This window comes from Protobothrops mucrosquamatus, unplaced genomic scaffold (genome assembly GCF_001527695.2).
Source record: "Protobothrops mucrosquamatus isolate PMUCROS unplaced genomic scaffold, P.Mucros_1.0 scaffold1422, whole genome shotgun sequence".
NCBI classification, from domain to species: Eukaryota; Metazoa; Chordata; class Lepidosauria; order Squamata; family Viperidae; genus Protobothrops; species Protobothrops mucrosquamatus.
Genome location: NW_015387607.1, coordinates 274,950 through 302,430, shown reverse-complemented (window position 1 = coordinate 302,430; position 27,481 = coordinate 274,950). Strand labels below are relative to the sequence as shown.

The 27,481-nt window shown below is 38.6% G+C and overlaps 1 protein-coding gene across 1 annotated transcript; it reads right to left on the bottom strand.

Moving 5' to 3' along the window:
• Positions 1–512: 512 nt before the first annotated feature.
• LOC107292791 (keratin, type II cytoskeletal cochleal) lies at positions 513–20,561 on the bottom strand. The gene is made up of 9 exons (XM_015821914.1): positions 20,080–20,561; positions 17,830–18,041; positions 12,477–12,537; positions 10,478–10,573; positions 8,482–8,646; positions 7,578–7,703; positions 5,018–5,238; positions 3,796–3,830; positions 513–1,110 (listed from the first exon to the last, which is right to left on the bottom strand). Exons 1-9 carry the CDS (start codon positions 20,437–20,439, stop codon positions 920–922), a joined length of 1,467 nt encoding a protein of 488 aa, XP_015677400.1. The 5' UTR covers positions 20,440–20,561; the 3' UTR covers positions 513–919.
• Between the last annotated feature and the right edge of the window lie 6,920 nt (positions 20,562–27,481).

The following is a 27,481-nucleotide window of genomic DNA, read 5'->3' as shown; positions in this document are numbered from 1 at the left end:
ACTTTTTTCATTGTAGGAAGAACTACCCCCTTTCTTAAGGAAGCTAATACCATCACAAGGACCCAACTACAGGTCACTTCCTGGGCAGCTTTAACAACTCAGCAAGGGCCTGAATGTAATAAAGAGGTGGCTGAACTCCAGATGGGAAGACTTTATCTACATCAATTATTTTTGAAGACTTTTTAGTAGCTACTAGGCATAGAAAAGTTTATGTTTTCATAGAATCCCAATTTATGCAGTAATGTGTAATTATTACTTGAGTGAACTTCCTGAGGAACAACTCTTTGTTTTCTTAATGGCAGCATATACTGTAGTTCTACCTTATGGATCCTATACGTTATTTGATTGCCTGCCTTCTCTCCACTTCAGCCTTAAATAATTATCTTGGTTGTGATATCTCAAGAATTCAAAGGGCCTGATCAACTTTTTTTTTTAAAGTGGAGGATAAATGTCCATTCTTCTTAATCTGGTGTATGTGGAAGAAAAATTAAAAGAATCACAAAAGAACACCATTTAGGAGAAAAGTAAGATAGCCTCAACTTTATTTTTGTCTTTAACTCCTTCGCCACTCCCAATAAAAATCTGCAAAGGTAAGAAAATGCAGCACTTTTCTACATCAAAGCCAGAGCATATGGTTACTTTCTGGACACTTCTGACCAAGGTTTACTCTGCTGTCAGTGAAATTGACAGCAAAGTTCTCCTTGGTCTGAGTGGGGACAAGAAGAGAATTAAGACTGTTTAAAGGAAGTAGGGAGGAGCTCATGAATTTATAAATTTGTATCACCACTGCTTGATATTATGGCCATTTTGGGGTGCTGGGGAAAAACAACCCCCTCCCCCAAGCCCATATTTTCTTTTCTGTTGCAAGGAAAGGAAGGGACATTTCTTTTATTCAGTGATGACTCTTTCTTTGTTTATTTCAATTTCTCGTGCTTCTCCTGGATGTGCTTGTCACACTGTATGTCGATTTCAGGCTGCCTGAGCCAGCTCCAGAGGTGAAACTGAGGGGTCCGCTGCCCATTCCACTTCCCAGAGCAAATCCTACACCATAGCCAATACCACTTCCGCTGCTGTATGCACCACCACCACCACCACCGGAGCTGAGCAGGGCTGCAGGATACAAAAAAGCATGTCATGTTTAGCAGAAAGAATGAGACACCTTGGAATGTTCTAACAAATACTCTGCCAACAACAGCAAGACATTGGTCCTTGAAGGGAGTGGATGCATTAACTGACTCAGCAGAGGTCACTTAATTTATAATTTCATATGTGTGAAAGGGGATTTTGGCCAGGTTACTCTTGCTATCCCATTCAGTTGGCTCCCCTTGTCCTCAGAGAGTTCATATAGAGTGGGCTGAGTTGCAACAGGGCAGTGTGGTGAAACCACATTGATTCTGGGATCCCTGATTCACCATTTTATCTTCATTGACTAAGGCAGGATAAGGCAGCCAAAAAACCCCTTTTTATTGAAACTGATCATGCACCGTTGGTTTCAAAACCACAAATAATCTAATAGATATTTCCTCAGGTTATAAAGATGGCTGCCTGCCAATATTCATTCAGAATACACATTCCTGTAACTGAGTTTCACTATTCTATGTCCTCTGTTCTGGAATAAGAGGAAGCACTTCTTGGTTTTCTTCGCATTGGTTTAAGTATTTTCAAACTGCTACCGTATCCCACCTTTTCAGCGCTTGGTTTCTTCAATATATTTCCATTCAGCTTAGTTTTCAATCGTCTGATCATTTTCATTGGCCTTTGCTAAGTCCTTATTAAAGTGTAGTGCCCAGATAGTATTCAAAGGCGATCTGACCAATGCAGAACTACTGTTTTCCATGATTTGGAAATTATACTTCTGCTGACCTGGCTAAAATGCCCAATTGGTTTCTTTGCAGTGATGTTTCACTACTGTTTCAGGTTCCATTTCTGATCATTCTAAATACATTTTACATTTTTAATATTGAGCCAGGTTTCTGTCATCCTATCCTATCCTATCCTGGCCTCTTGACTCTTGTTAAATTTCATTCTGCTGTTCCAGCCCATTTCTTCAATCTATCAAGATTGACTGGCAATGTGAGTTAACTGAGAATGAAGCATATTCATTACGCTTATTTTCTTTGCCATTGTTATGAATCCAGGACACTTATAGTAGGGCTAGATAAAAATATATATATACATATTCTTCAATCTACCTTTCATAAAAAAAAGCTTTTGATATGAATGGCAAAATTATCTCTGAACCCCTGACTGAGAATATTTCTTATGAAAATAGAAGATAATGTATGTTATCCTCAATACACAAAAGCCCTAGCTTGTTCTTTCTATCTACACCCTAAAGCGAAGGAGCATAAATTTGAGTATGGCCCCGAGATATTGCTCCAAGTTATCAAAATGTGATATGTAACATGACAGAAGATGAAATTATTAAATGCATTCCTATTATATAATCCCCAACCTCCTATCCTCCCACAAGAAGAGCCTGAAGACCTGGCTCTGCCTGTTGGCCTGGGGACCAAATGGAGAATTTCCACACTGGAGGGGGCTGCTGGATTGATTACAGACTCCACCTTCCTCCCCTTTGCTCTAGAATAGGGATAGGCAACCTTGGCTCTTTTATGACTCCTGGACTTCAACTCCCAGAATTCCTGAGCCAGCCATGCTGAGGGGAAAGGGAGAGGTTTCCAAACTGAGCCATGCTGGCTCAGGAATTCTGGGAGTTGAAGTCCACGAGTCATAAAAGAGCCAAGGTTGCCTACCCCTGCTCTAGGCTCTCCACCCATCCATCTTTTTGGTTATCAAATTGATGTATTCTGGTTGTACTTAACTTACAACCTCAGTGAAAAAAGTGACTTATGACCATTTTTCACACTTACGACCATTGCAGCCTCCCCATGGCCACATGATCAAAATTCAGATGTTGGCAACCGACTCAAATTTATAACAGTTGCACTGTCCCTGGGTCACGTGATCACTTTTTATGACCTTCTGACGAGCAAAATCAATGGGGAAGCCAGATTCACCTAACAACCCTGTTACTAACTTAACAACTGCAGTGATTCTCTTAACAACTGTGGCAAGAAAGGTCGCAAAATGGGGCAAAATTCACTTAACAAATGTCTCGCTTAGCAACACAAATTTTTGGCTCAATCGTGCTGGTAAATCAAGGACTACCTGTATTGTTCTATTATTTTACACTGCTTTCATTTTCTTCCTTTTTATTAGCCCCACGGTGAGATAGGTGGCAAACAAACAAACAAACAATCTCTATACTTATTTTAATTAAATCTAAGTGTTTTTCCTAGGTATGTCTCCTACTTCTTGGAATGCAGCTATAACTACAGGTAGTCCTTGTTTAGCAATCGCAGTTGGGAACAGCAACTTGGTCATTAAGCAAGGTAATCACTAAGTGAAAATAACGTGACCATGACTATGCTTATAATTTTCCAGTTTTCCTTTGCTTCTTGCTTCTTCATTCAGCTGAATTGGGGTTCTTTCTGTTTGAGGACAATTTGGTATGGGCTAAATAAGTGAAAATAAACGCAGAAAGACATTGCAAAGTTCATAAATGCGAGGACTGGTCTCTAAGGGGATTTTTGAACACTGAACTTTGAATGGTCACTAAACAAGGCAATCACTAAGTGAGGAATGCCTGTACACACACTTAAAGTCTGGGGGGGGGGCTTTCATCTTGGAGAAAATGATAAACTGCTGCCCTAAGGGATGATTTCCATGATCTGTGGTCCCTGGGCTTTAATATATACTGAAAAGAAGTCAAGAAATAAGAAGTAAACTTACTCATGTTTACAGAACCAGCTCCGTCTCCAGACAATCTATTGTGTGAGAAATAAGCAAAGAAGCAATTTTTTTAAAAAAAGAAAGCAATCATTTTTCTAATTGAAAGTTTTTAGTCTTGGCAATAAGAAAACAAAACATTATTAATATAAAATATTCAGAGGAGACTGCTAATTGATTCCTGCCAGTTTTAATTAATGTACATTACTGGCCTTAGGAAGATCAGAATCACTATATTGGATGAGATTAATGATTCAGGAGATGATTCTTCCCCACCCAATATTGTTGTTAATTATAGGCAATATGAGTAGGATAAACTTAAAGAACAAAGCACAGGTCTCCTTCACGATTCACATAATCTTAACCATTTCACCATAGGAGTTTCAATTAATGAAAGGTAACATTGAATTAAATATACAGAGTAATACATAGCGGACTTTAGCAGTTAATATATAGTTTATATATTTTATATACACACACATATATACACACATATATATACACACATATTATATACATATATACATACATATTAAAACCAATAAATAATGCTGATCACCAAGAGAGTAAGTAAAAATATTTAATAGACTAAACCTAGCTTTCGTCGGGCACTCCCGACATCGTCAGGGTTCAAAGAAGGCGGTTCCTGGGAGGGAACTTACATACAGCCTCTAATTGCCTGCATCCGGCTACGTGAACGTGTAACAGGGCCCAGCTGCCTATGTTCTTGCACTTAATATGGATATACCCAAGAGTCGGATTTTTACTCTAATTACTAGTCATACATACATATATACTATATATATATATACATATATATACTATACACACACACACACATACACACACACAAATTTGATTGCAAGCTGCCCAGAGTTACCCTGTGGTAAGATGGGCGGCTAATAAATTTATTTATTTATCTATCTATCTATCTATCTATCTATCTATCTATCTATCTATCTATCTATCTATCTATCTATCTATCTATCTATTTATTCATAAATAAATAAATAAATAAATAAATAAATAAATAGGGATTTTTAAAAAAACAACAATTTTTTAAAAATAAATGCCTGATCATAAGTACTCATTTTATATATAATATGGACGGAGACATAAAACTTTGATTGGTTTTAAAAAAAAATATCTAAGCCACCCCTTGACTGAACACTGCAGCCCTAGTAAAGTTGCTCCCATGATCAGAATATTATTTCCAGTCACATACCTGCTCTCTTCTCCTTCCAGCAGCTTTCTGTAAGTAGCAATCTCAATATCCAGACCCAGCTTGACATTCATCAGCTCGTGATATTCACGCAGCTGGTGGGCCATCTCTTGCTTAGCTTTGTTCATGGCCACCTCCAGCTCCTCTAGTTTTCCCTTGGCATCTTTGACAGCCAACGTACCGCGTTCTTCTGCTTCAGCAATGGCACTTTCAAGCTTGGCACGCTGGAAAGACAGACCAAGAGGGCAGAATTACTCAGAACTTATGCCTTTTCATGGCATCCACCACAGAGGAGGAGAAAACGAAAAGTATTCCAAAGCCATAGCTGAAATGAGTATCGTATGGGGAAATCCATTCATCCTTTCTTTTTTTTCTTTTTCTTTTGCTACTTTTTTTACAGGAAATATATTCAGACCGAATCCCTAACTATGACCAGAAAAGAAAAAAAATAAATCTAAAGTTGGCTTCAGCTGCCAAGGCAAGACTGAACCTGTTAGGTCAGTTTACAAGAATCCAAGAAATTTTTATTGTAAAGTTACTGGCTGTAAAGAAAGCATTTCAGCAAGTAGAGGGTTTCAAGCCTTCTTTATAGATTCACTATTCAACCCTGTTTTCATCTTTTCCTTCTCAGTTCTGCAAAACAAGGGGGGAAATAATTGGGAAGTAAAGGGAGCTCCAATCGATTCTATCTCCTAATTTTTCTGCTAGGGCAGATCGTATTCATCCCATAGAACAGGAAGGCATTAACTTCTTTTTAGAAGTCAATGCAATCATTGAACTGATATTGTACTGTAATACAGTGCCCTCTAGGTCAAAGTCCAGCAAATAGTGCTGTGTCTTTAAGAAGAAAAAGAAAAGAGGAGGGGAGGGGAGGGGGCCATGGGTCAGCAGTACAATGTCTGCATTGTATACTGAAAGTAGTTCATCAAGTAATGTACAAAGAGTTGAGGTTGAAGCATTTGGGAAACTACCTATTGAAGATCAGGAAAGCCCCTGGCAGGGCAAAAATAAATTACACTAAACGAGCCAAAAATCTGGATTTTGTAAAAACAGGGCTGAGGAACTTGTGCTAGCAGTCATAATTCAGTCAACTAGAACTCTTTGGAGAGGAAGCAAAAGGTTTACCCTTTATTTAAAGCAATGCACAAACTTCATTAGGAGCATACTTGTGATTTGATATATTAGGGAAGAAGGGCCCACAGCCAAATGGCAATGCCTCTTCCCCCCTCCCAGAGCAGACCCAATTCGTGCCCCCTCCAGTCAATAAGTCAAAAAATACTTTTGCTTGGCAATCCTGGAGTTCTACAGTCAACCACAATAATTTATTCAGGAGTTCAAGAAATGTGACCCACAGCATTAAAATTAATATGAGAATCAACATTAATCAAATGTCTGTCTCAAATATATGCTCACAAGGGAGCATGTTCCTTAGCCTGAGAACAACACACAGGGAGACACTCTCCCCTCCATGCCCAAAAAATGGGTCTCTGGCAGGAGTGCTTCCCAAATGACTTGTGCAAATCTTCATGGTCAGCAGTTCATCATCATCTGCCCTGGCCTTGACAAGTGAAAGATAAAATGCCTTCACATGCAGAAAATAGCAACGCCTTTTCTCAAAGGAAAAAGGATGGGGCGGGAATCTTCTAGTTATCTGCCCTTTGCCCACCATTTGTGCCACAATCATTTATTACATCGCTGATCTGAGATAAAACCACTAGCAATTTGCTATAGAGGAAATGTTTAGGTGCTGCACTCCTTGTGCTCCACTCCCTCCATTCTAAGGGCGTGGAAGAAAAGTGTAATGCTAAGCATCTGGACTTCAGACCTCCCATTCATCATTTAGAGGTAAATTTGCCTGGGTCACTATGTTTGCATTGCTTCTCCTTGAATGTTTGCTTAAGTCCCCCTGCCCTAAAGCCAAACACACATTATGGAGAGTGATTCACAATAGCTTATCTCTCACTTTTGTGTAAACAGTCTATTTAATTTATCATGAAATATCCAATCCTTGCAGGCAACCGTAGCACAATTATATAAATAGGTGGGGGTTGATTTTTTTTTAAACATATATACTATTTAGTCAACAAACTGACAAAGCTGCCCAAACAGAAAAAAAAGGATTGTTTTCTGGCTTGAAACACCATGAACTCAACACTTAGGTAGATGAGGGCCAAAATGAAGAAGACAGATGTGTGGCCAGATTCCCCCCCCTTTTTTTATGTTTCAGCAGATATAAAGGGCTCCAATTTCTCCATAACCTATCATCCTTGCTTTTACCAAAAGAACTTTGACTCCAACCAGGTTTACAATAGAATCTTAGCCAGCTTTTTCTTGTTGTCCTTTATAATAGCAAGTAGATACATCTGGCTTTACTGTAAAAAGAAACCATAAATCCAACAGTATAATTCCAGCTGTTGTCTATTTCCTGTACGGATTTAAGTCATAGGTGGGATGGTGAGTTGGGCTGTTGGGACTGGGCATGGGCATTCTGCCACACTCTTATTCCTTGATTCTCAGTGTAGTTTTTGCAGTGAGAGGACTAGTATTTCTTTCTCTTACTCACCTGGTTTTTCACATTGTCAATGTCAGCTTGCAGCCTCAATATTAGGCGATTAATCTCTGCAATCTCATTCCTTGTGCTCCGCAGGTCATCTCCATGCTTTCCAGCGGTGGCTTGCAAGACCTCAAACTAAAATTAATAAAAGATGCAGAAAATATGCTGTTGAAAATATAAAGGGAGGTTGCTAGTCTTCTCCTCCTAGGCTCAGTTCCCTGTCATTTCCTGGAACTCTATATAATGTTCAACTTTCAGAATTGTTTTCTATGCAAAGACAAAAGAAATATCTTCTTTGCTCCAAGTAGCAACTGATCCCTTTCTGAGGCTAGAAGGACAAGTACAAAATGCCCACGTAAATTTCTTCAGGCGAATGGGGTATGCATGTGTGAATTGGGGGAAAGGGTTAGGAGGCAGAGTGAGCTGAAAGAGGATAAATGACTATTAAGACAGTTTGTGGAAAACTAGGAAATATTCAGAAGGGATAGGACAGGACACAAACAACACCAATCTCCATCATGTATCTCCAGTGTTACGTACACATTTGTCTGATAGCTTATTTGAGAAATTTCCTGAACATTTCATCCAACAGGCATTGCAAAATGGACAGTTATAACGAAGAAAAAGGCTAACTGATGGTAATATTATTACAGCTTCTACTCAAAGGAGTAGATTAAACATGTTGGAGCTAGAGATTCCAAATATGTTATGAAGGTAATAAAAAGTATCCATATTAATCATAAATTTGAGGTTCATTTGCAGGCAGCTATCCAACATAGTACCTAGAGGTGGCTTTCTTAAACATTTGCAATATATCTGAAAATTATAATACAGCATTAAGCCATTATAAATGATCTACTGGATATCACCCAGTGGTTCCCTTGTAAACCCATCTTTTTCTGCCATTGCTCACCTTGCTTTGGTACCAGCTTTCTGCCTCTATCCTGCTCTTATTAGCAATCTCCTCATACTGAGCTTTGACCTCAGCAATGATACTGTCCAAGTCCAGATTCCGATTGTTGTCCATTTGGAGGATAACAGATGTATCAGAGACCTGGTTCTGCAATTCAGCCAGTTCCTGACAGGGGGAAAAAAAACAGACATTTGTTGTTTGCTGCCCTTCCTATGTTGTTCTGGTGAGGGTGTATAGCAACACAACAGTTGAAGTCTAAAGAGAGGAATGAGATAGCCTTTGAAACCAAGCTTCCTGCTACAATTAAATGTTCAATAAAAGTGACAACTTACTGTATATGGGTAATTTTTCATGGGATTAGAATCAAAATGGTAGCCCATTATTCATTGAATTGCATGTACTTTGTATTATGTACAATGTACATGTACATTGAATTATAAGCACAAGACATTGCTATATATGGAAGATATGGATTTTTTCTCCATGAGTTCTATTAAACACAGAAAATAATGAGAACAAATACCCCATTTAAGACCTGGCAATAGCGTCAATGAACAAGTGGCAGCAACTTTCTCCTGTTCATGCAAGCTAAGCTCATTGTGCCATACACATACAGAAAAACAATATTAAAATAGCCGGATTTGTAAACTCCTTTGATACTCAACTATTGCACAAAAGAATCATGTGAGACAAGCAACTTGATATATTTAGCAAGGGTTTAAGGTTTCCACTACAGAGGCATTTGTACATTAAATTGTGACAGGGTTGACAAATAGCCTAGAGATTATGGAGAAAAGGGAGTCAGAACAATGAAAAGTAAATATAGATGATTACATCAGTAGAATTCCAATGCTTGTAATTTCTAACAGCTTTGTATTCAATGTAATGTCAGGCTTGAATGTAATTTTTTGAGGCTCCTTATATAGGGAAACTGCATTTTCCAATGGAATTTTGGAATATAGAACCACTCTTCACTTGAGCAAAGTTATCCTTGAAAAATACATTTTAGTTTAAAAATGCAGCCTACCCAGTCAAAGGATGGAGTTAAATCTAACCAAAAGATTGCTGTAAGTGCACTTTGCATGTTGTACTAAACTATCATTTGCTTAACCATGGTTTGTTGAATAAATTACAATGTCTGAGGAAACACATCACATTAAGCCATTGGAGTTTGGCAGCCAATAAATTTAAACAGATAAAAAAATGTCAAAACTAAACAAATTAAATTTTGGCTTACATAGTAATATAAACTCAGTTAAAAATAGGATTCCAAGCAGACTGGAATTCTGTCTGAACCTATTTTCTTCAATACTGAGAAAATAAATTTCTAATGAAAAATTCAGCAAATAAATTCACCTACCCACACAGAGTGATTACATTAGGGATCAAATAATTTGGGATCAATATTAGTGACAATATATTTTTGACAATGTTTAACAATGGAGAAGATAATACTCCTCAAGGCTCAAATGTAATGGAGAACCGTAATTTGCTTTCTTTGATTACAATTGTTACATCTGCATGTTTAAATTACTGCTAGAAGAAAATGACCTTCCTTAGTTTTCCTGGAATAAATTTATGAGAGAATTTAATTTTCCTCTTTTTTGTGAGATTCTAAAGCTGAATACTATCATTACAGAATGTTTATCTTTATTATTTGCTAAGTTACATGTTTTATTTTAATGAATAATCTTTATTTCTGTTAATTCTTCCTCTCCCTTCATAAAACAAATCCTTTGCTCAATCTTTCCGCCCATGCCAACTTTTCACCACGACAAGCTAACAGGTCATATGTAAATATTTAAATAATTTTTTTACAAGGATCACTTAATTTGTCTTCTGTATGGAGATCAGTGCGTGAGCTAAAGAGAGCAATAGCACAAACATTCTTCCTTAGCCTTGCATCTTCCATATATGCTTCTTGTTGACTGGGAGTTGTAAACCAGCATATCTGAACAGTACCAGATTGTGGAAAACGACAGTAAAGTTTACTTACTGCGTCATAAAGCGCTCTCAGGAAATTTATTTCATCTGTCAGCCCATCCACTCTGGCTTCCAGCTCCACCTTATTCATGTAGGAAGCATCAACATCCTAAAAGAAACCATTAGAAGAAAAGCAACTTATGTTTTTTGAGAAATGGAGAATAAAGAAAGGACGAGATTGCTACCCTGGGCAAAAAACAAAAATGTAATAGAGAATCTCATCTCTTTGCTGCTAGGTTTAATCATCCTTGTCCCTGCCTTAAAATGAAATTGTCAGAATGATTTAGCATCAATGTACACACGATACTGGGGTGGTGCGATGGCTCAATGATTAAGACACTGGGCTTGTCAGCTGGAAAATCAACAGCCCAGGTTCGAAACACGAGCATCGTGTGACAGGATAAGCTCCTATTACTTGTCCCAGCTCCTGCCAATTTAGCAGTTCGAAAGGAGGCAAATGCGAGTAGATAGATAGGTACCACTTTGGTGGGAAGGTAACAGCACTCTGTGACATCATGCTGGTCACATGACTGCAGAAATATCTTCTGGCTCAATGGCTCTTGAAATGAGGTGGGGGACTGCCCTCTATAATTGGCACTGACTAGCAGATTAAAATCCACAGGCACTCCTTACATGTGATATTGAACACACAGCGGGCTACTGTGGCTTTTTAATCATTATTATTTAAAGGCACAATTAGAACTGAGTCCACTGTATGTGGGAAGGAGAAGTTTATCCTTTCCTTTTCTAGTTTTAATTGCAATTGCACTTGTCTTCTCCTTTTTGTCAAGCTCAGAAATAAATTTCCTTTTCCTTTAATAAACTACTTAAGGGAAAGAAGGTAGCTGCAAGTAATCCATTTCAGATAATATGTAGACCGTCCCTAAATGTCTTGTCCATATTGATGACTCAGTTGACCTTGGGTAGGTCACCTATCCTTGCTGTGTATCCTTTATCCTTCTCCTGTTCCGTCTCATCTGTTTGCTTTGTATACAAAGAAAAAGAAACGCCTGTCTGCATAATATAAAACCCTGCTTTTAGTGCTGTAACTCTATAATAATGGGATAGGTGTTGCATTTATTATACCCCAATGTAATTCTTGCATCAGGGCTATCCAACAGCTTTTTGAATGAATGAATAAATGAATGAATGAATGAATGAAACCAATTTTGAAAAAAAAAAAGTATCCTTCTAAGGCAGGGGTATCAAACTGCTGGTCCGGTTTCATCATACTGAAGCCACGCCACCCCATTGCCAGCAATGCAAAAAGAGTCGCGACACGTCACGTGACGTGGCGAATTTGACACCCGTGTTCTAAGGAGTTTGGTGATTGCAGCAGTATGTTTAGTGATTTAAAAATGCTTTCTTTTTTTTTTTACTCTTCCTGTCATTCACATGCTTCAAAAAAAATTGGGCTAATATTTGCAAGATTCTTCCTTTCGGAATGTTTATTAAATTCAGTTTTTATTCTGTTCAAAGCATATACCAGTATATGGAATATCCACTTTATAGTGGAGATGACAGGTTGCTCCAGTTAATATTTCCCATGAAAAAATAATCTTTGCACAGAAATAAAAACCTGACATTAAAAAAGTCTATTCCCATAACAACTTAGTTTTAATAGGTTCACAGGTTTTTTTCTTTTTGAAAATAAATAGATGGCCCTTTCCACATTGGCAGTTTGAGGTAATGCCATCATTTTGTGTGTGTGTGTATAGACAAGAACAGATGCTACCCAAAAGTTTACATTTCCATAATTACTATTAAATTTCAATACATTTGACATTTGGACATCATCACTGAAATAAAATTTTACATCCCAATGTAGTGTTAATAAATTTAATAAGTTGACATAAATTTCTACTCTGATCCATTTCAATTGTTTTAAAGATACTGTTTCAAGGGGTATCCTGCATATAATGCTACAGAAATTCTATTAGTGAAATCCTTTTCACACCTGAAACCCTGCCATCTCTAGCACAACACGCAAATTTAGGTTAATAGACTCTTACTTTCTTGATCAGAACAAAATCATTCTCTGCAGTGGTGCGCTTGTTGATTTCATCTTCATACCTATGATGAATGCACAAGAGACAGGTGGTTTAAATAGGCTCATGAATTAAATCATCACAGAAATTGTAAATTCATGTAACCTTAGCAGCAATGATGGGATGCCCCTCCTTTTAAAACTAATCAAGTCTCCTTCCCCCACCACACTATTTTAGAAAATGAAAATGTGTCTTTTAACAGGATTCTTCATATTAAACATTCAAGTTTGAGAAGTCAAATTGTCACTGTGGACATTTAAATCTAGGATGATAAGCTTAGATACTGTATGCCCTGCTTATTGTAAGATTAAGTTGTGCTGTACTGAAGGGGATTTATTCCCAAATATATATGATTACCAGAAAGCAAGTTGCTTTATATCAAAGCACTTGAGTCATGTAGCTTAGCATCATCACCACCAACTGACAAGGGCTGTCTGGATCTCAGGCAGTAGACAGACTAACCCTGGGACTATCAGCATGCACACTCTATCTTTCTCAATAGAAGTGCACTCCCACTAAAATAAAGATATACTGTTTTCAGTTCCAATAGTTCATGATCTGGTAGATATTGGTTACTAAGGTGGTTAAAGCTGCTATCTGGCCTATTGAATATTTGCCAACTTGTACAAAATAGGCATAAGTTTATCAGACAGAAATGCAATAGATAACTTGGAATGTTCATTCTCAAATGAATGATCTAAACCAGAGTTCCCCAACATTTTCAGATTGGTGGAAAGGATGGCAAATGCACGCACAGCTCCATTTGCATGAGCAGCATGCACGCGCACCTGACGCTCACGCAAAGGGAGCACGCACATGCTTGCCCGCTGCTCGCGCAAATGAGCATGCACTTGCACGCACACACGCTCGCTGGCCATTTCCATGGCCCAGTTGCAAACCCCTCATGGCCCACTAGTGGGCTGCGGCCTACAGGTTGGAGACCTCTGCTCTAAACAACAGTGTCTTATTTCTGAAAACTATGTGTGAATTTGGAAGAGAGAATACAGTGCTTTTGCAAAGAAGGTTGAGTGTTGCAAGCCAGATTGCTTTTGGAATGGAAAAAGAATGCTGAACTGTAGCCTTGAAAATTCTGCCTTTATAAAAATTAGATTCTCTGCTCTGTTGAGTTAGGGTTAATAGAAATGGCAGAAATCGGGGTGTGGTTGGCAAGAATTCCGATTCCTTATCCAACAATTTTCAAGCAAGCAAGCAAGCAAACAAACAATAAATAAATAAGGAGAAGTCACCTACTCAAAACACCAAAAATGGACACATGTCTATCGTTAAGACTGACCAGTTAACCTACAACAGCTAAGTGCACAGTCATGCTTCTAATAAATTAAAAAGTATTCATCTTTGACATGGTGTATGACAATTAAAACAGTCTTGTACTGTAGATAGACAGAGCCTTCAAAGACACAAAATGAATTCGTAAGAAAAGTGGACTTTTGAGAACTACAGCGTGGTCCCTTTCCACAATAGACAATAGTTACAGCTTAAGCTGTTCATTTTTTTCCTTCCTGTCCAATACAGCTCTTCTTATCTTCATTTCACTTCCAATTTCGTTTTTGCCTCCTTTCTACCAGATGGAAGAAGGGGTGTGTGTGTGTGTGTGTGTGTGTGTGTGTGTGCTTATATCACACAGATCTCAATCCATCATCAATCATTTTTTCTTTTAAAAAACCTGGTCTATCTTTTTTGAGATTGGGTTCTGCAAGCATGGGCCATGCATACATTAAATGAGCAAAAGGTAGAAATTATCTCCTGGCTTGTTTTCAGCTGGAACTGGAAAACCTAAACTGATGAACAAAGAAAGGAGAGCTCTGCAAATATAATTATTTTTCTTACTCTCCTTTTGGGCATGAAGACTTCTCAAATCTGTAAATTTGTTCTTTCCTGGAAGAACCTGAAACTCCTGAAACTTAACATTCCTCTTCCTCATTGCAAAAAAAATTGTGGGGATTGTAAATTGAAGCAGATGCAGAGAATATTCTGTAACAGACTCTCTCACAAATTCCTGGAGTTCATAAAAGCAAAGACCTTTTTAAGCTGCTTATGGCACAATTGGTGTCTCACACAAAGAACTATCCCTACTACATATAGTAAGGGGTTGGTGCCCCTCAGTCATTTAGAAAGCCTAGTTAAGGCCTATCCTCAGGCTGCTCCTCCCTTTCTCCAGCCATCCATAGTGTAACTTGCCTGCCCTTTGGGAAACGTTAAAAGTTATTGACTTTTCTCCTCCACAGACACACCTTCAGGCAGTTTATCAGTTTTGTTTGATCTCCATTCTTATTGAAGCTAGCGTGCCAACTTTCTATTTCTTAAACACTGCAGGTGTGGCCGGGTGGACAAAATAGGCGAGGAGTCCGTTTCTCTTGGACATTTGTAAGAAGCAAAGAGCTTTTTTACATAGGTTCAGCAAGAGGCTTTTTCACACGAGTTCAGCACCATTTGCTCTTTTGTCTCCATGGAGGCTTTCTGAATAACAGCAGGTGTGCTCCTTGGTAAAATGCAGAGCTATCAGCAGATAAAATATTAAACTTCCTTCCTCCAACTCCCTTTTTCAACAGTCCTTTGTCAAGAGATAGGAGAAAAAAGTGACCTTTCACTTGCTAGCATGCTCTTTGCATGAGAAATTAATCCAGGACCTTCATGGGAGGGATTTATAATGCTTCCACTCAAAATGGCTCCTAATGTGGAAGAATTAGGCTATAATTTATTATACCCTTAAATTACACAGATGAGATAAAAAGCCCTAAGTTCAAGATCCGCCATATCAGCATAATCGTGCAATAGTTGAAGTATGGGACACAGACTGAGAAAAAACTCACTCAAAATCCTCAATCTTCCATACAATTTGTTAAGTCACTTGTTGGTTGCTTTCAGTAAAATCTACCTCATAAGAACATTGAGTAGGAACACTGAGAAGACAAAACAAGGATTTGTGTTTGAGCTATGTGCCCTGCTCTGAATTCTTTAGAAAGGAATTTGACTTTAAATATAACTATATACATTTTCTAAGCTAAGTAAAAGGCTCATAAACAATCAAGCCATCAAACATGCTAAAAGCATCCAGTTTTTAAGAGTAGTATCCAAACTTCACAAAGCAGTAAAACTCAATCCAACTATGTCTTTTCTGTAGCCCAAAGGAACCCAGCGGCCCTTCTGAGATTCCATTTAAGCCAGGGATTCCTCTCAATCTTGGCTCAGTCTTAAACTTCTCACAACCAAATCACTTTCCCACCACTATATGAGGCAAAAGTAGGCTGTCATTCATACTTTGTGAAAGAGATCAGAATATTTTTTTAAGGATTTCCTTCTCAGTTCCTAGATTTGTTCCTGATGTGGTCATGAGATTAGAGGCTGGACTCCCCAGAACTGAAGGTAGAGTTTGCAAATAATATTTGCCTGGCTAAGCCATAATTTACAGGTACCATTAATTTTAAGGAACAACCATACATAAAACTGGCAGGTGGTGGAATATTACATAAATTTTGCATATGCAGTGTTATCTAAGTGTCTGTTACTGAGGATTAGAGGTAGTTAAGGCTGCCATCACACAATAAGATATTGTGTTGAGCCAAATTATAAGAATATATCACTCCCTCAGAGAACACAGTGGCTTCCTCCCCCCCCCCAACACCTCCATATTTATTCTCACTTTTATATTCTAAGTATTGGTGGCTTTTCTAAAGCCTGTTTTAATGCCTTACTATCAGCATTTTTAGAGAGCAGCTTTAATAAAATGCCAGTATGAAAAAAAGTTATGCCCAAGTAGAAACGATGAAGAATCTATTGCATCAATTGTTCCATACTGTGCCTGATTCAAGACGATTGGTTCTTCCTTTAAACAAACATTTTCCTAGGCTCATGTGACTTTAATATAAATTATCTGCTAATGTCACAAGCCAGGCTGCAGAATATTGCTACATATAAAGATACACCTCAGCAGGATAATTACTGTGGAATATATGCATATTAATATAACTTGGATATTCATAGATCAAATTATAAGGATATTTATCATTATAAGGGTTGCTTTATTTAATCTTGGTTTAAGAGTGCATCAGATTTGTAAAGAATACATAAACTAAAATGGGGTGACCCAGCTATCTAGGCTAATACTGTGCTTTAAATATATAGCAACCCCCTTGGAGTCTAGCAATTTCTCTTTCTAGACTATAAGAATGCCACACAGAAGACAGCTCCAGGACATTTACACCATTAAATCAAGGATATGTGGTAGAAAGGTAGACAAAGCATTTCCTGTCTCTGCCCATAAAGTACACATGCAGAGATCAGGCAGATGAAACCAATTATTTAACACCCACATTTCTGCACCTCCAGAAACTGTATACCTGAAGAATATTTTTGCAAGTGAATCTTTTAAGCCGTTACAGTTATCTGCACACCTGCTGGAAAGCCTTTTGTATGAGATGTGTGAACATCAGGCAGAAGTGTTTTAATACTGTCTCCTGAATGATTTAAATGGGACCATCCAAAGAGGGCTGTGTTATACTTCGGATTCCATTTTGGCCAGACTCAGCCAGTCTTAAGAGTTCATAATTAATAGGTTAAATAGGCTGGAGATCTTAATGGCTATGTGCATATCATGCTCAATCGCAACTACTCTAGTCTTCATGTTTTATGATTCCAAAGAAGCCCATCTGATCCCTATTAACTTTCCAAGGAAAAGCATCGTAAAATTGAATTTGTTTTTATTTGTATGACTGATATTTTGGCTTTATCTTGCAGAACCTTGATATAATTCCTTTCTTAACTATTTGCATACTTCCCCTGTATGCCAGAAGTTGTCTGAAGCAACCTAAACAGTAGAATTACCAGATCTAGGTTGCAAAAATGGAGATCACAAAGAAATAAAAATCGCCTCTATTTGAGGGAGATGGGCCAGCTTAGAAATTAGATAAATAAATATAGACAGACAGACAGACAGACAGACAGACAGACAGACAGAGTTTTCCAGATCTCAAATAGCATGAGAATAATCTCAGCTCAATTTCTGCATGTCCTGTGCTTGAAATACGGTACACTTTGCTAATGTCTCCAGGGCTTATTTCAACCACCTGTGAGTTCATATTGCTTATTTGCAATTCAATACACATTTGTTTGAGAATGAGTCTCAATAGGGTCAACTGGAATTCGCGATGAATTTCTGACCCCCTCCAAAAAACCACACACACTTTTAGACCCTAAATTCTCTTTTAGATACTCTTCCCCTAAAGCAAAACCTAGGATGCTTTGCAAAGAGGCACCTGGAGCCTCCCAGACTTCACAAAAACCGTTATGAATACATTACTTGTTCTTAAAATCCTCAACAAGATCCTGCATGTTCTTCAGTTCTCCTTCCAGCCGTCCCTTGTCATTCTGCAAGCTGTCTAGCTGTCTCCGCAGGTTGTTAATGTACGCGTCAAAGACGGGTGCAGTGTTGTTCCGGGTGCTGGTCTTTTGCTGCTGTAAGATGCTCCACTTGGTCTCCAGCATTTTATTTTGCTGCTCAAGGAATCGGACCTGACAAATACCCACAAGTGCATTTTAAAGAATAGCTGTTTTACCAGCACAACATGAAATGCCACAAAATCAGAAGGAAAGGACCAGCCTGAATAGCCCTCAGCTCTCGGATACAGAGAAGAGGGTAAAAGAATGAATTATCTGACAATATTAAGTAGCTAGGGAGGGAGGGAAGCTGCAAAGGAAGAAAAATTCAATGGATAAATCTTTGTTTTAGCAGATTGGTCTGAAGACAGCCTTTTAGCCACGGGTCAGCGTAAAACACATGCCTGAATTTAGTTGCCCGTTTTACTAGCTTTTTGAACTTGTGATATTTATTTAGTTTTTGCATGGTGCACAGTTTAAGAGCTCAGGAATGTTTGCTTTGCCTTTTACTGCATTTTCTTTTCGTTGGTTTAAGAACTGAGGGAGGTTACAGACTTGGGTTTCCAGCAAAAAAACTTCCTGATCAGTTTTACAGCTAAGCAGAGATTCATTCATGCACACACATTGTTCTCTAATGTTTAAATGAATAAACTACATTAATAGGGGCTATAACGTTTCAGGAGACATGTTAATTTACAACAAAAATTGGGATTAGAATTTCAATTGCTAAGCAAAGGGATGAATAAGTAAGTTGTGCCTTATTTTCTGACTTTTTTTTGCCATAGTTGGTAAGCGAATCACTATGGTTGTTAAGTGAAACATGCAGTCGTTAAGCAAATCTGGCTTTTCCCATTGAATCTGGGAAGGTCGCAAATGGCAAGTATAACTATGGCAAGCTGCAGTTGTTAAATACATGCCCATTGCCAAGCTCTGAGGGACACTAAGGACTCCTCATTTCAACCCTGAGCTACAAATATTCTCCTCTTTTTTTTGGTACCATTGTCAATCTCCTGAATTTTGATTACATGACTGTGGGGTTTTTGCAATGGTCATAAGTGTGAGGACCAGTCATAAGTCTCTTTTTTTAGTGTCATTGTAACTTCAAACAGTACCTTAACAAATGGTTGTAAGTGGATAATTACTTCATATGCTCAGAGCTTTGGCTTTTGGCTAACTACCCAACCCAACCCAGAACTATTAGACAAGGAGCACAAAAGGCATCAAGGTATATAGATGGCTTGTGATGAATACTTATGGGATATCTCTGTGCAGATATCTGACAATATGTTCCTCAGTATCCTTACTCAGAATCCCTATATATATTCAGTGCAGCTGCTCCCAGGAACAAGATAATACGCAGAAGAGTTTAAAAGGTGAGCAAGGGTATATAGAGATAAAATCATCATGGGATGGGATCCATACTTTTTTTTTTCCTTTGTCAAGAACTACATTAACTCAAATACATTGCAACCTCCAGTGCACAAATATAAAAACAAGACATTTTGGCCACTTAAGAGCCAAGCAAAAATGTTACAGAACATATCAAGTGTAATTACTTATTATTTAAGATGTGTGCACTCATAGCTATGGGTATGACCCCTGGAATAATTTTGAACTTTGGGAGATCTCTCTCCTTTCCCCCCTGTGTGTATAACGTCATCAGCCTCCATCCTGACAACATGGGAAGAACAAAACGAGGCATATCCATATTGTGAAGATATACCGTCTTTTACAGATCAGCTCAAAAGCCTGCTATCCTGCCATACCCAGCCTTAATCAAGGGATTATTAAGAACAATCATGTGGTATAGAGTCACTGAGCCATCACAAACGAGGTCCAGGCAGAAGAAGAACATCTAAGGGATTGGTTTGGACAAAACTCAGCAGCACTTTTTCGTGCGGCTGCTGATAAAAACAGGATTGCCAAAATGATCGTCAACGTCCGATAATGGATATGGCACAAGAAGAAGAAGAAGAAAAGCCATCACAGTTTAAATCCCAGTTATCTGGGTGAAAATCAAGTATCTCCTTGAATGCAGCTTAAGTAGTTAGCCTGGAGGAATCTCTAACCTTGCAAAAAAAAAGCAATGAAATATCACAGCATTATGAATACAGTTGCAATCCACTAAGGCCTATAGAAATTTCTTGATATCACAAAAAGGCCGATATCTCACCTTGTCAATGAAGGATGCAAATTTGTTGTTGAGGACCATAATCTGCTCCTTCTCCTCCTTGCGTATCTTATGGATGGTTGGGTCAATTGCCAGGTTGAGTGAGGACAAGAGATTTGGATTAATAATGACTTCTTGAATACCACCGCCATATCCAAACGAAGGTGAGACAGGGAAGGACGGGGCAATCCTCCTGCTGTTGGAGCCCAAGTTATACAAACTGGTGCTACCAAAGACACCTGGCTTCCTAAAGCTTCCACCCCCTCTGATTCCACGCGATGAAGAAACAGAGCTGATCCGGACTTGGGAAAAGTTAGAAGGGGCAGTTGCTGAACGAGAACTGAATGAAGTCAGCTGCGACATGATTGCTCAAACAGGGGTTTATAATCTGGCAAACTACAGATGAGGAGGGGAAGAACAGCAAGGTAGACTCAGGGGAGTTAAAAAGTCCCTCTGAACCTGCAGGCTAGCAGTTCCTTTCCTTTTTATCTATTAGAAAGAGCTGGGCTTGGCTTGGGGGCAGAGAAAGGATCATTTTACTGCCTGAAAGAATTGGGTGTGTCTGGCTGCCGGCCCACTGCCTTCAACCTGCTGAGCTCAGTGGAGAAGAAAGGCAGCTGGGGAAACGCTACCAGCTTCACTCCCTACACCTTGCCCTTTTCTTAGCAGCTATTGTCCACCTTCCCAGATAGCTTGGCCCCAAGCAGAATAAAGTTAATGTCTGACAGTCTTTTATTCCTACCTTGTGGCTAAGGACATGTAAAAAGAAATATACAGGGATCAGAGAGAAGTTGAAAGAATGCATGGTTTTATGTTAAAAAAGATGATGGGGAGGATAAACCAAGGATAATGAGATCAAAAAGGAAGAAAAACCTGTTGAATGTTGCAAATCCAGCATCTTCAATCAGGGCCTTCAGTCAGATATGCTGTTTCTGAGCCTTCTTTGTGTAACATTTAAAAAGATACAATAATGAAAAATCTACCCCAGGTTGATATCCTTCCAAATAGGTTGAACAACAGTTCCTATCACCTTCCAGCCATGAACAGGATACAGAGAAGCAGAAATCTGGGCTGGGTTGTATTGGACTATTGGTAATGTAATATCTGCATCAAATGGGTATAACCTAAATAAGCACAAATACTTCAATTTCTCATCATTTCCATGGTTAATAATTTATATTTGGTTTTCTTATATTTTGTGTTTTTATGCACCAGTCGGTGGGATTTTGTTCGCTCATACGGAAGGAAGGTAACCATTGGTCATTTCAGGTCACCAACAGTAGACCTGAAAGGTTTTTAGATACTCCAATATAGCAACAGAGGAAATTTAATCCTAGGCCTCCAAATGCAATATATGTTTGCTGAGCAAAAAGCACAGCAAACATATGCTCTTTTAGTGTAATTTATATTGACTAAAGCAGCACATGAGCTATTTTGGCGCAGCTGCAATCAAACCTTCTTCCTGGACCTTTTAATCTAGAAGAGATTTTTTCTATAGTCCTAGATCCCTGCATTGTCTCCACAGATTCAAAGCAGACTGTTAGAGAAGAAAGAAATTGTGGACTATATTCTGATAATATGAATGGACTGGCTGGATATATTTTAAACATGGCTTGTTAAACTAAACCACAGTGCCCTCTTATCCATAAGCAATGGTTGGGTTCACACACATTAAGCCACAGCCAAACAAAGACATTGTGGCTTAATATAATGTGGAAACCTAGTCAACTTGCTCTTCATCTGTTGGTTGGCTAGTATGGGAATTAAACGTTATGAGGAAAACTCAGGATGTATTTCTTCAGGAACAGGCTGGTTTACTACACTTGATGCATCAAGCCAAAGGAAGCAGCCTACAAATCTCATAGGGTAGCCAAAAAGACTTTTTGTAAGATCTCCTTGTTTTACTGTCCTTCACATTAAATTGAAAGAATTGCTGAGTTTTTAGAACTAGTCCTTGACCCTTTTTATAGAAGCTTCATTGTGTACATTCTTGTCACAAAGGGTTAATGTTTATTTTTGCGAGGGGAAAAAAAAACTTTACTGTTATTTTCTGACATTTAAGGAGTTTTAAAAGGCTGACTTTTTCCTGACACCCCAGCAAAGACTCCCACTTGGCTCATGTTTGCATTTCAAATCCTGCTTAAGATGGAATTGGGGGCAATTCATTTCTTTGGCATGAGTTGACTCTAGAGTTATTCTGAGAGGGAGGGAAAAAAACAGATAAGAATTTGCCCTGGGAAGTTTCAGGCAAAACTTGTTATCAGAAGCAAAGGTGCAAGTTGATGTTTTGATTACCATGGTAACATCAGCCATCATTAGGCAAACAATCTCCCAGTCCACAGAGCTGACCCTTGGCAGTTCTGTCTCCTGCAACACAGAGAAAAGGCCTTCCTCTTTTTGATACAAAGTTGAAGTGAAGACTGAAAATTCAGTCTTTAGGTGGTAGGCTCAGATCCCTGAGTGTGTGAACCTGAGAATGGGGATAGAAGAAAACAGGTCATTTCTCTGCACCAGTAATAGCCCTAGCTAAAGCAAACATTGAGGTTTGCAAGCTTGTGGAAAGATGCTGCAGATCTTTGTAAATATAGCATCTGACTAAAAGACACAAAAAGTCTTATGCTTTGCTGCAAAGGAAAAAGGGAGCTCCATTGGTGGCCAAATCCTTTTAGGGAGCTGGTTCAACTCTTTGGTATGTGTGAACTTCTGTGACAAAGATCTTTGTGTATCTGCTTTGCTCTACTGTCTTCTCATACCACCAATAAGATTGTGTGAGAGGATGAAGAAAATAAAGGAGGATGGGTGGACAATCACACAATTGGCAGGAAAAGAATGTTAAATACAGGCAGTCCTTGGATAACTATGGCAATTGGGGTCAGCGTTTCTGTTGCTAAGTGACATTATAATGCATGATGTCACATGACCACACTGCTTAGTGTTGGCAGCTCCAGCTGTCATTGTTAAGTGAATCCCATGTGGCCATTAAGCAAGGACATCATGTGGTCACCATTTGTGATCTGCCTCCTTCCCCATTGACTTTTCTTGTAGTTAGTCAGCAAAAAAGGTCTCAAAGGGTGATCAAGTGTTTGTGGGATGCTGCAATGTCATAATTGTGAGCTGCACAAGCACCTGGATCATGATTGCATAACTATGGGGATACCAAGATGGCTGGAACTTTGAGAGCCTATTGTAAGTATCACTTGTTCAGTGCTATTGCAAGTTCAAATGCTTGTTAACTGAGGCCACTTGTATTTCTATGAAGAAGGAGAAAGAGATAATAGTGATGGTGATTAATTAATTGATTAACTGGGCCATAAAAGGAAATCATGCAACTGATTGTTGTCTCTGAGAAAAGTCTTTGAAAATTGTACCCTAAGATGTCTACGATGAATTAGAAATCAACAATTTCCTCATTCTTTTCACCTACACTTTCTCATAAGACACACCTTGGAAATGCATTACAGGTTTCTCAGGAAGAAGTCCAGTAATAGTGGACAGTCATCAGGCAAATTCCTTTCCCTTTTCCAAGAAGACTTTTTGCAAAGGTGACAGGCCAAAGCTTCAGAACTACAAGAGTCCCTAAGGGCTTTAGTGTGTCCCTCAGAAACATTTAAAAAAAAAAAAATTAACATGACAGAAGGAAAAATATATAATTATTTTTCCCCCAATAATTTTATTGAAGATTATATTATATAGATAAAAACTAATACAACTGCATAGTACAGAAATATATTTTAATTTTTTAAAAATCATAAAGTGCAGAAAAGAGATGTCGGTCTGAAGTGACAAATTGCTAATGCTGATTATATTTGCTGGGGATGAAGAGCAAGTTTTCTTCTTTTATCATTTCTAAGATAAAAGACTCTCTAAAGCCTCATCCAGTCCTTAAGCCTCATCTCTCTATATTAATCAGCAAAAGTCCAATAAGGATTATCAGAAATAATAGCATAAGGATTACAAACTTGTCTATTACACCAATCTGAATCCTTCCTATCAATAGACTGGATAGCAGACACCAATGATTTACTACAGACAAATCAATGTGCAAAATATTCCCTGAAGGTAAAAAGTTTTCTTTTACTATTTTTCCTTTAAAGGACCTAGTTTGTGCAATTTTCATTCATGAGTCATATGACACAGTCCTGTATTACCATATCTCATCTTTTCTTTTTCTTTCTCACACTTCCTATAAGTCATCATCAGCCAGACTAGCTTCATTCCTACCTCTTAACAATTTTTATGTAAACAATAGCTTTATTTTTTAAAATCATGATGTAATGCTAGACAATGGATAATTGTTCGGGTTGTCACGTTATACAAAGAAGAATTTACATTCATACCTAATTATTATTTATATGTTATAAGTCTGTCAATCAGAATGAATGTTTCTGGACTCACAGTTTAGTCTCCCATCTGCTTAGATTAATTATGAGTGTGGTCTGACGGCATTTCCACAAAATGTGCTGATTGCCATAACAGAATCCTGCAAATTGTCATGTTTTGATGTCAGGAGAATGATCTGTAGCAGACATTGGAAAGGACTTTTTTTTTAAAGCTGCCTCTGCCTCTTTTTCCACTGCATGACCTTGTGCAATGATCCTTACATGCCCCCCCTCGCAATCCAAAATCTTGCAAGATTTTTTAGCTATCTCACTCAGAGATTATTGTGATATGTCATGTGAAAATGGTAAGATCTCATTTGTGAGATAGAATTTTGAATTGCTGGTAATTTTCATAATTCAAAAATCAAATGAGCTCGAAACAACATTTAGAGTGTTCATAGCAAACTTAAAGTAACTGGATTTTTAGTTTGAAAAATACAACAGTAGCCTGTAAATCTTCTGCCTTAGAACATGGCCTGATTTATTTTGTTTTGGAATGATGACAGACTAGAAAGGAGGATTATGTAGAGACAGAAATACCTGAAACTCTTATTGGGAGGCTTCAAGGGCTCTGAGCCTGACTTGAAATATCTTCAAATCCAGGAATTTTAGGGGGAGGGGAGGGGTGTGACAGAGCAAGAAAATCCCATGCATATCACTGAAATTCTAGGGATGAGCTTTCTTTGCCCACTTCAAGTTTGTGCTGAAACAAGACATGATTTATATCCCATTTCTGAAGAATAGTGAAGTGGGATTGATTTATGCAGTCCTATGTGTTGGTGTCAACATGTTTTTACCATAATAATAGCAAGGGAATATACTCCTCTTGCCTTCCCTATTTGATAAGAAGTTTGTTTCTGGGCCTACAGTACATAGAGTACATTTTTTCTTGCCTTCTGGCTCTTCCACATAGGAACCCTAAAAATGCTGTAATCCAGGGTGGATTTTGTATGCCAAAGAAAGGCTGACCATTTGGGATCCTTCTTTGGCCTTGGCAAGGAAGCAGAACAGGAGTACTCTCTGCACCGAGAATCTGGGGGAGAAGAGGCAGTGTGGGGAACACCTCTTTTGGTGCCACCCACTAAGAAGCAGAAGGAACACAGGGTAAATGGAGAACAGGCAGGTGAAATCGGAGAACTGGCACCAAAGGAACCATCTCTACTGCTTCTCTCCCCCACTGCTTCTTATGACTATATTGCAAAGGAGTGGGAAAAGGAGAAGGAGGCCTTCTCACCATTTTCCCATAGGAGTGGGAAAACTTGCAGAGTCACTTGTCCTGGCTTCTCTTCCCACATGGCTCTGTAACCTGTGTTCCTATTACTCATAGGAGAGCACCTTGCAGAACCTCCTCCCCCTGAGAAGCCTGGGAAAATAATAATCATAATAATCATAATAACCATAATCCCCCAGTGAGGCATTACATTGATGTGGTTGTGGGGCTTGTGTACTCTGAGGAAGATGAGAGCTATGCCAGAGGTTCAACCATACTGGACAGATCTTATCAGAGGAGTCAGACAAAGAATGTCTCTCCCATAAAAAATATGGTGAGTCGTAAATTTCAGAAAGCCATATCAGCTCAGGGTTAACAAGGTCCTTGCTAGATGTTGGAGTTCCTGAATATCTGGTGAAAAATGGGTTACAGGACTCAGGACTGTTGCCTGAGCAACCAGGGCCAGCAGCTGCAGAACTACTGGAAGAAAATGTGTTTACAAATACACAGTGATTGAAAACAAAGAAATAATGATCTGTTATTACAGATCAAGTCCAACAAGAAGAGGATATCTAAAACAAATGCACCAGTTCTGGAAAGAACAACATCCAGAATCAGAAATAACAGAACAGAGACTAGCAGATCAACGCCGATTTATAATACAAAATAAAGTATTCACAGAAACAGAATTGGACGAACTGCAAAGGTTTACCCAGGGCAAAGAAATCAAAGCCTTGCCAGAAGTAATTCAGAATGTAGAGGCAAACCAGGGGGAGTTGGCAGTGAAGGAATCCAGCAGAGATATACAACTGTTCTCATTTGGAAACCAGGCACCTCTTCCTCAGGAAGAACAAAATCCTCTAACTAAAGAAATAAAAGAATTGAAACAAAGAATAACTGAGCATCTAGAACAGCACAAAAACAACAGAAGCTTGTTCCAAAGCATTGAAGCTTGTTCCAAAGAAACAGCTAGCACAAGCATTAAAAGATGCAAACACTGCAATATCAAGTATAAGCCCCAATTCACTGCAAGAAACAAACCAACTAATGTACAGCACAGTGCAGTTATAACTGAATACCTGGGATGCAAAATTAACAAAGAAGAAAAACAAATAAACAGTGCACCACAAAAATGGAAGGTTAGACTGGAAAATAAGATCAGATGCAAGCAAGCTAGAACAGATGAAAGAAAAGAAGCTGAAGAACAAGAAGACCAAAGAATACCTAATCAAGAAATACCACATAGAAACAAGGAAGATCAAGGAAGCACTGGAAATAATAAAGCAGCAAATAACAGCTATAGCCAGGAAAATCAGCAGATACGAAGCTCGAATTGCAAATTATAGGCAGAACCTCCAATTTCAATCCAATCAGAAATGTTTCTACCAATCCATCAATGGAGAAACTGCAATGAATCAGTCAGTATCTGACAAGGAAGAAACAGTGCAGTTCTGGAAGCAGATATGGGATAACCCAAAGAAATACAACAAGGATGCAGTTTGGTTAAAAGAGGTGGATTTATTTATTAATTTAATTTCTATACCGCCCTTCTCCCGCAGGACTCAGGGCGGTGCACAGCATATTAAAACAGATACACATATCAATAAAAATAAAAATCCCTCTAAAACCAAATTAAAACCAAATATTCGAAGCTGTGTTCCAATTAAAATTATACTTAAAATCGTCCCTAAATAAAATCCTCCTTAGGTCAGGCCCGCTTGCTGGAAAAGCCATGTCTTGAGGGCGCGGCGGAAAGTAAGGAGATCCGGAATCATCCGGATCTCGGGGGGTAGTTCGTTCCAGAGGGTGGGGGCAC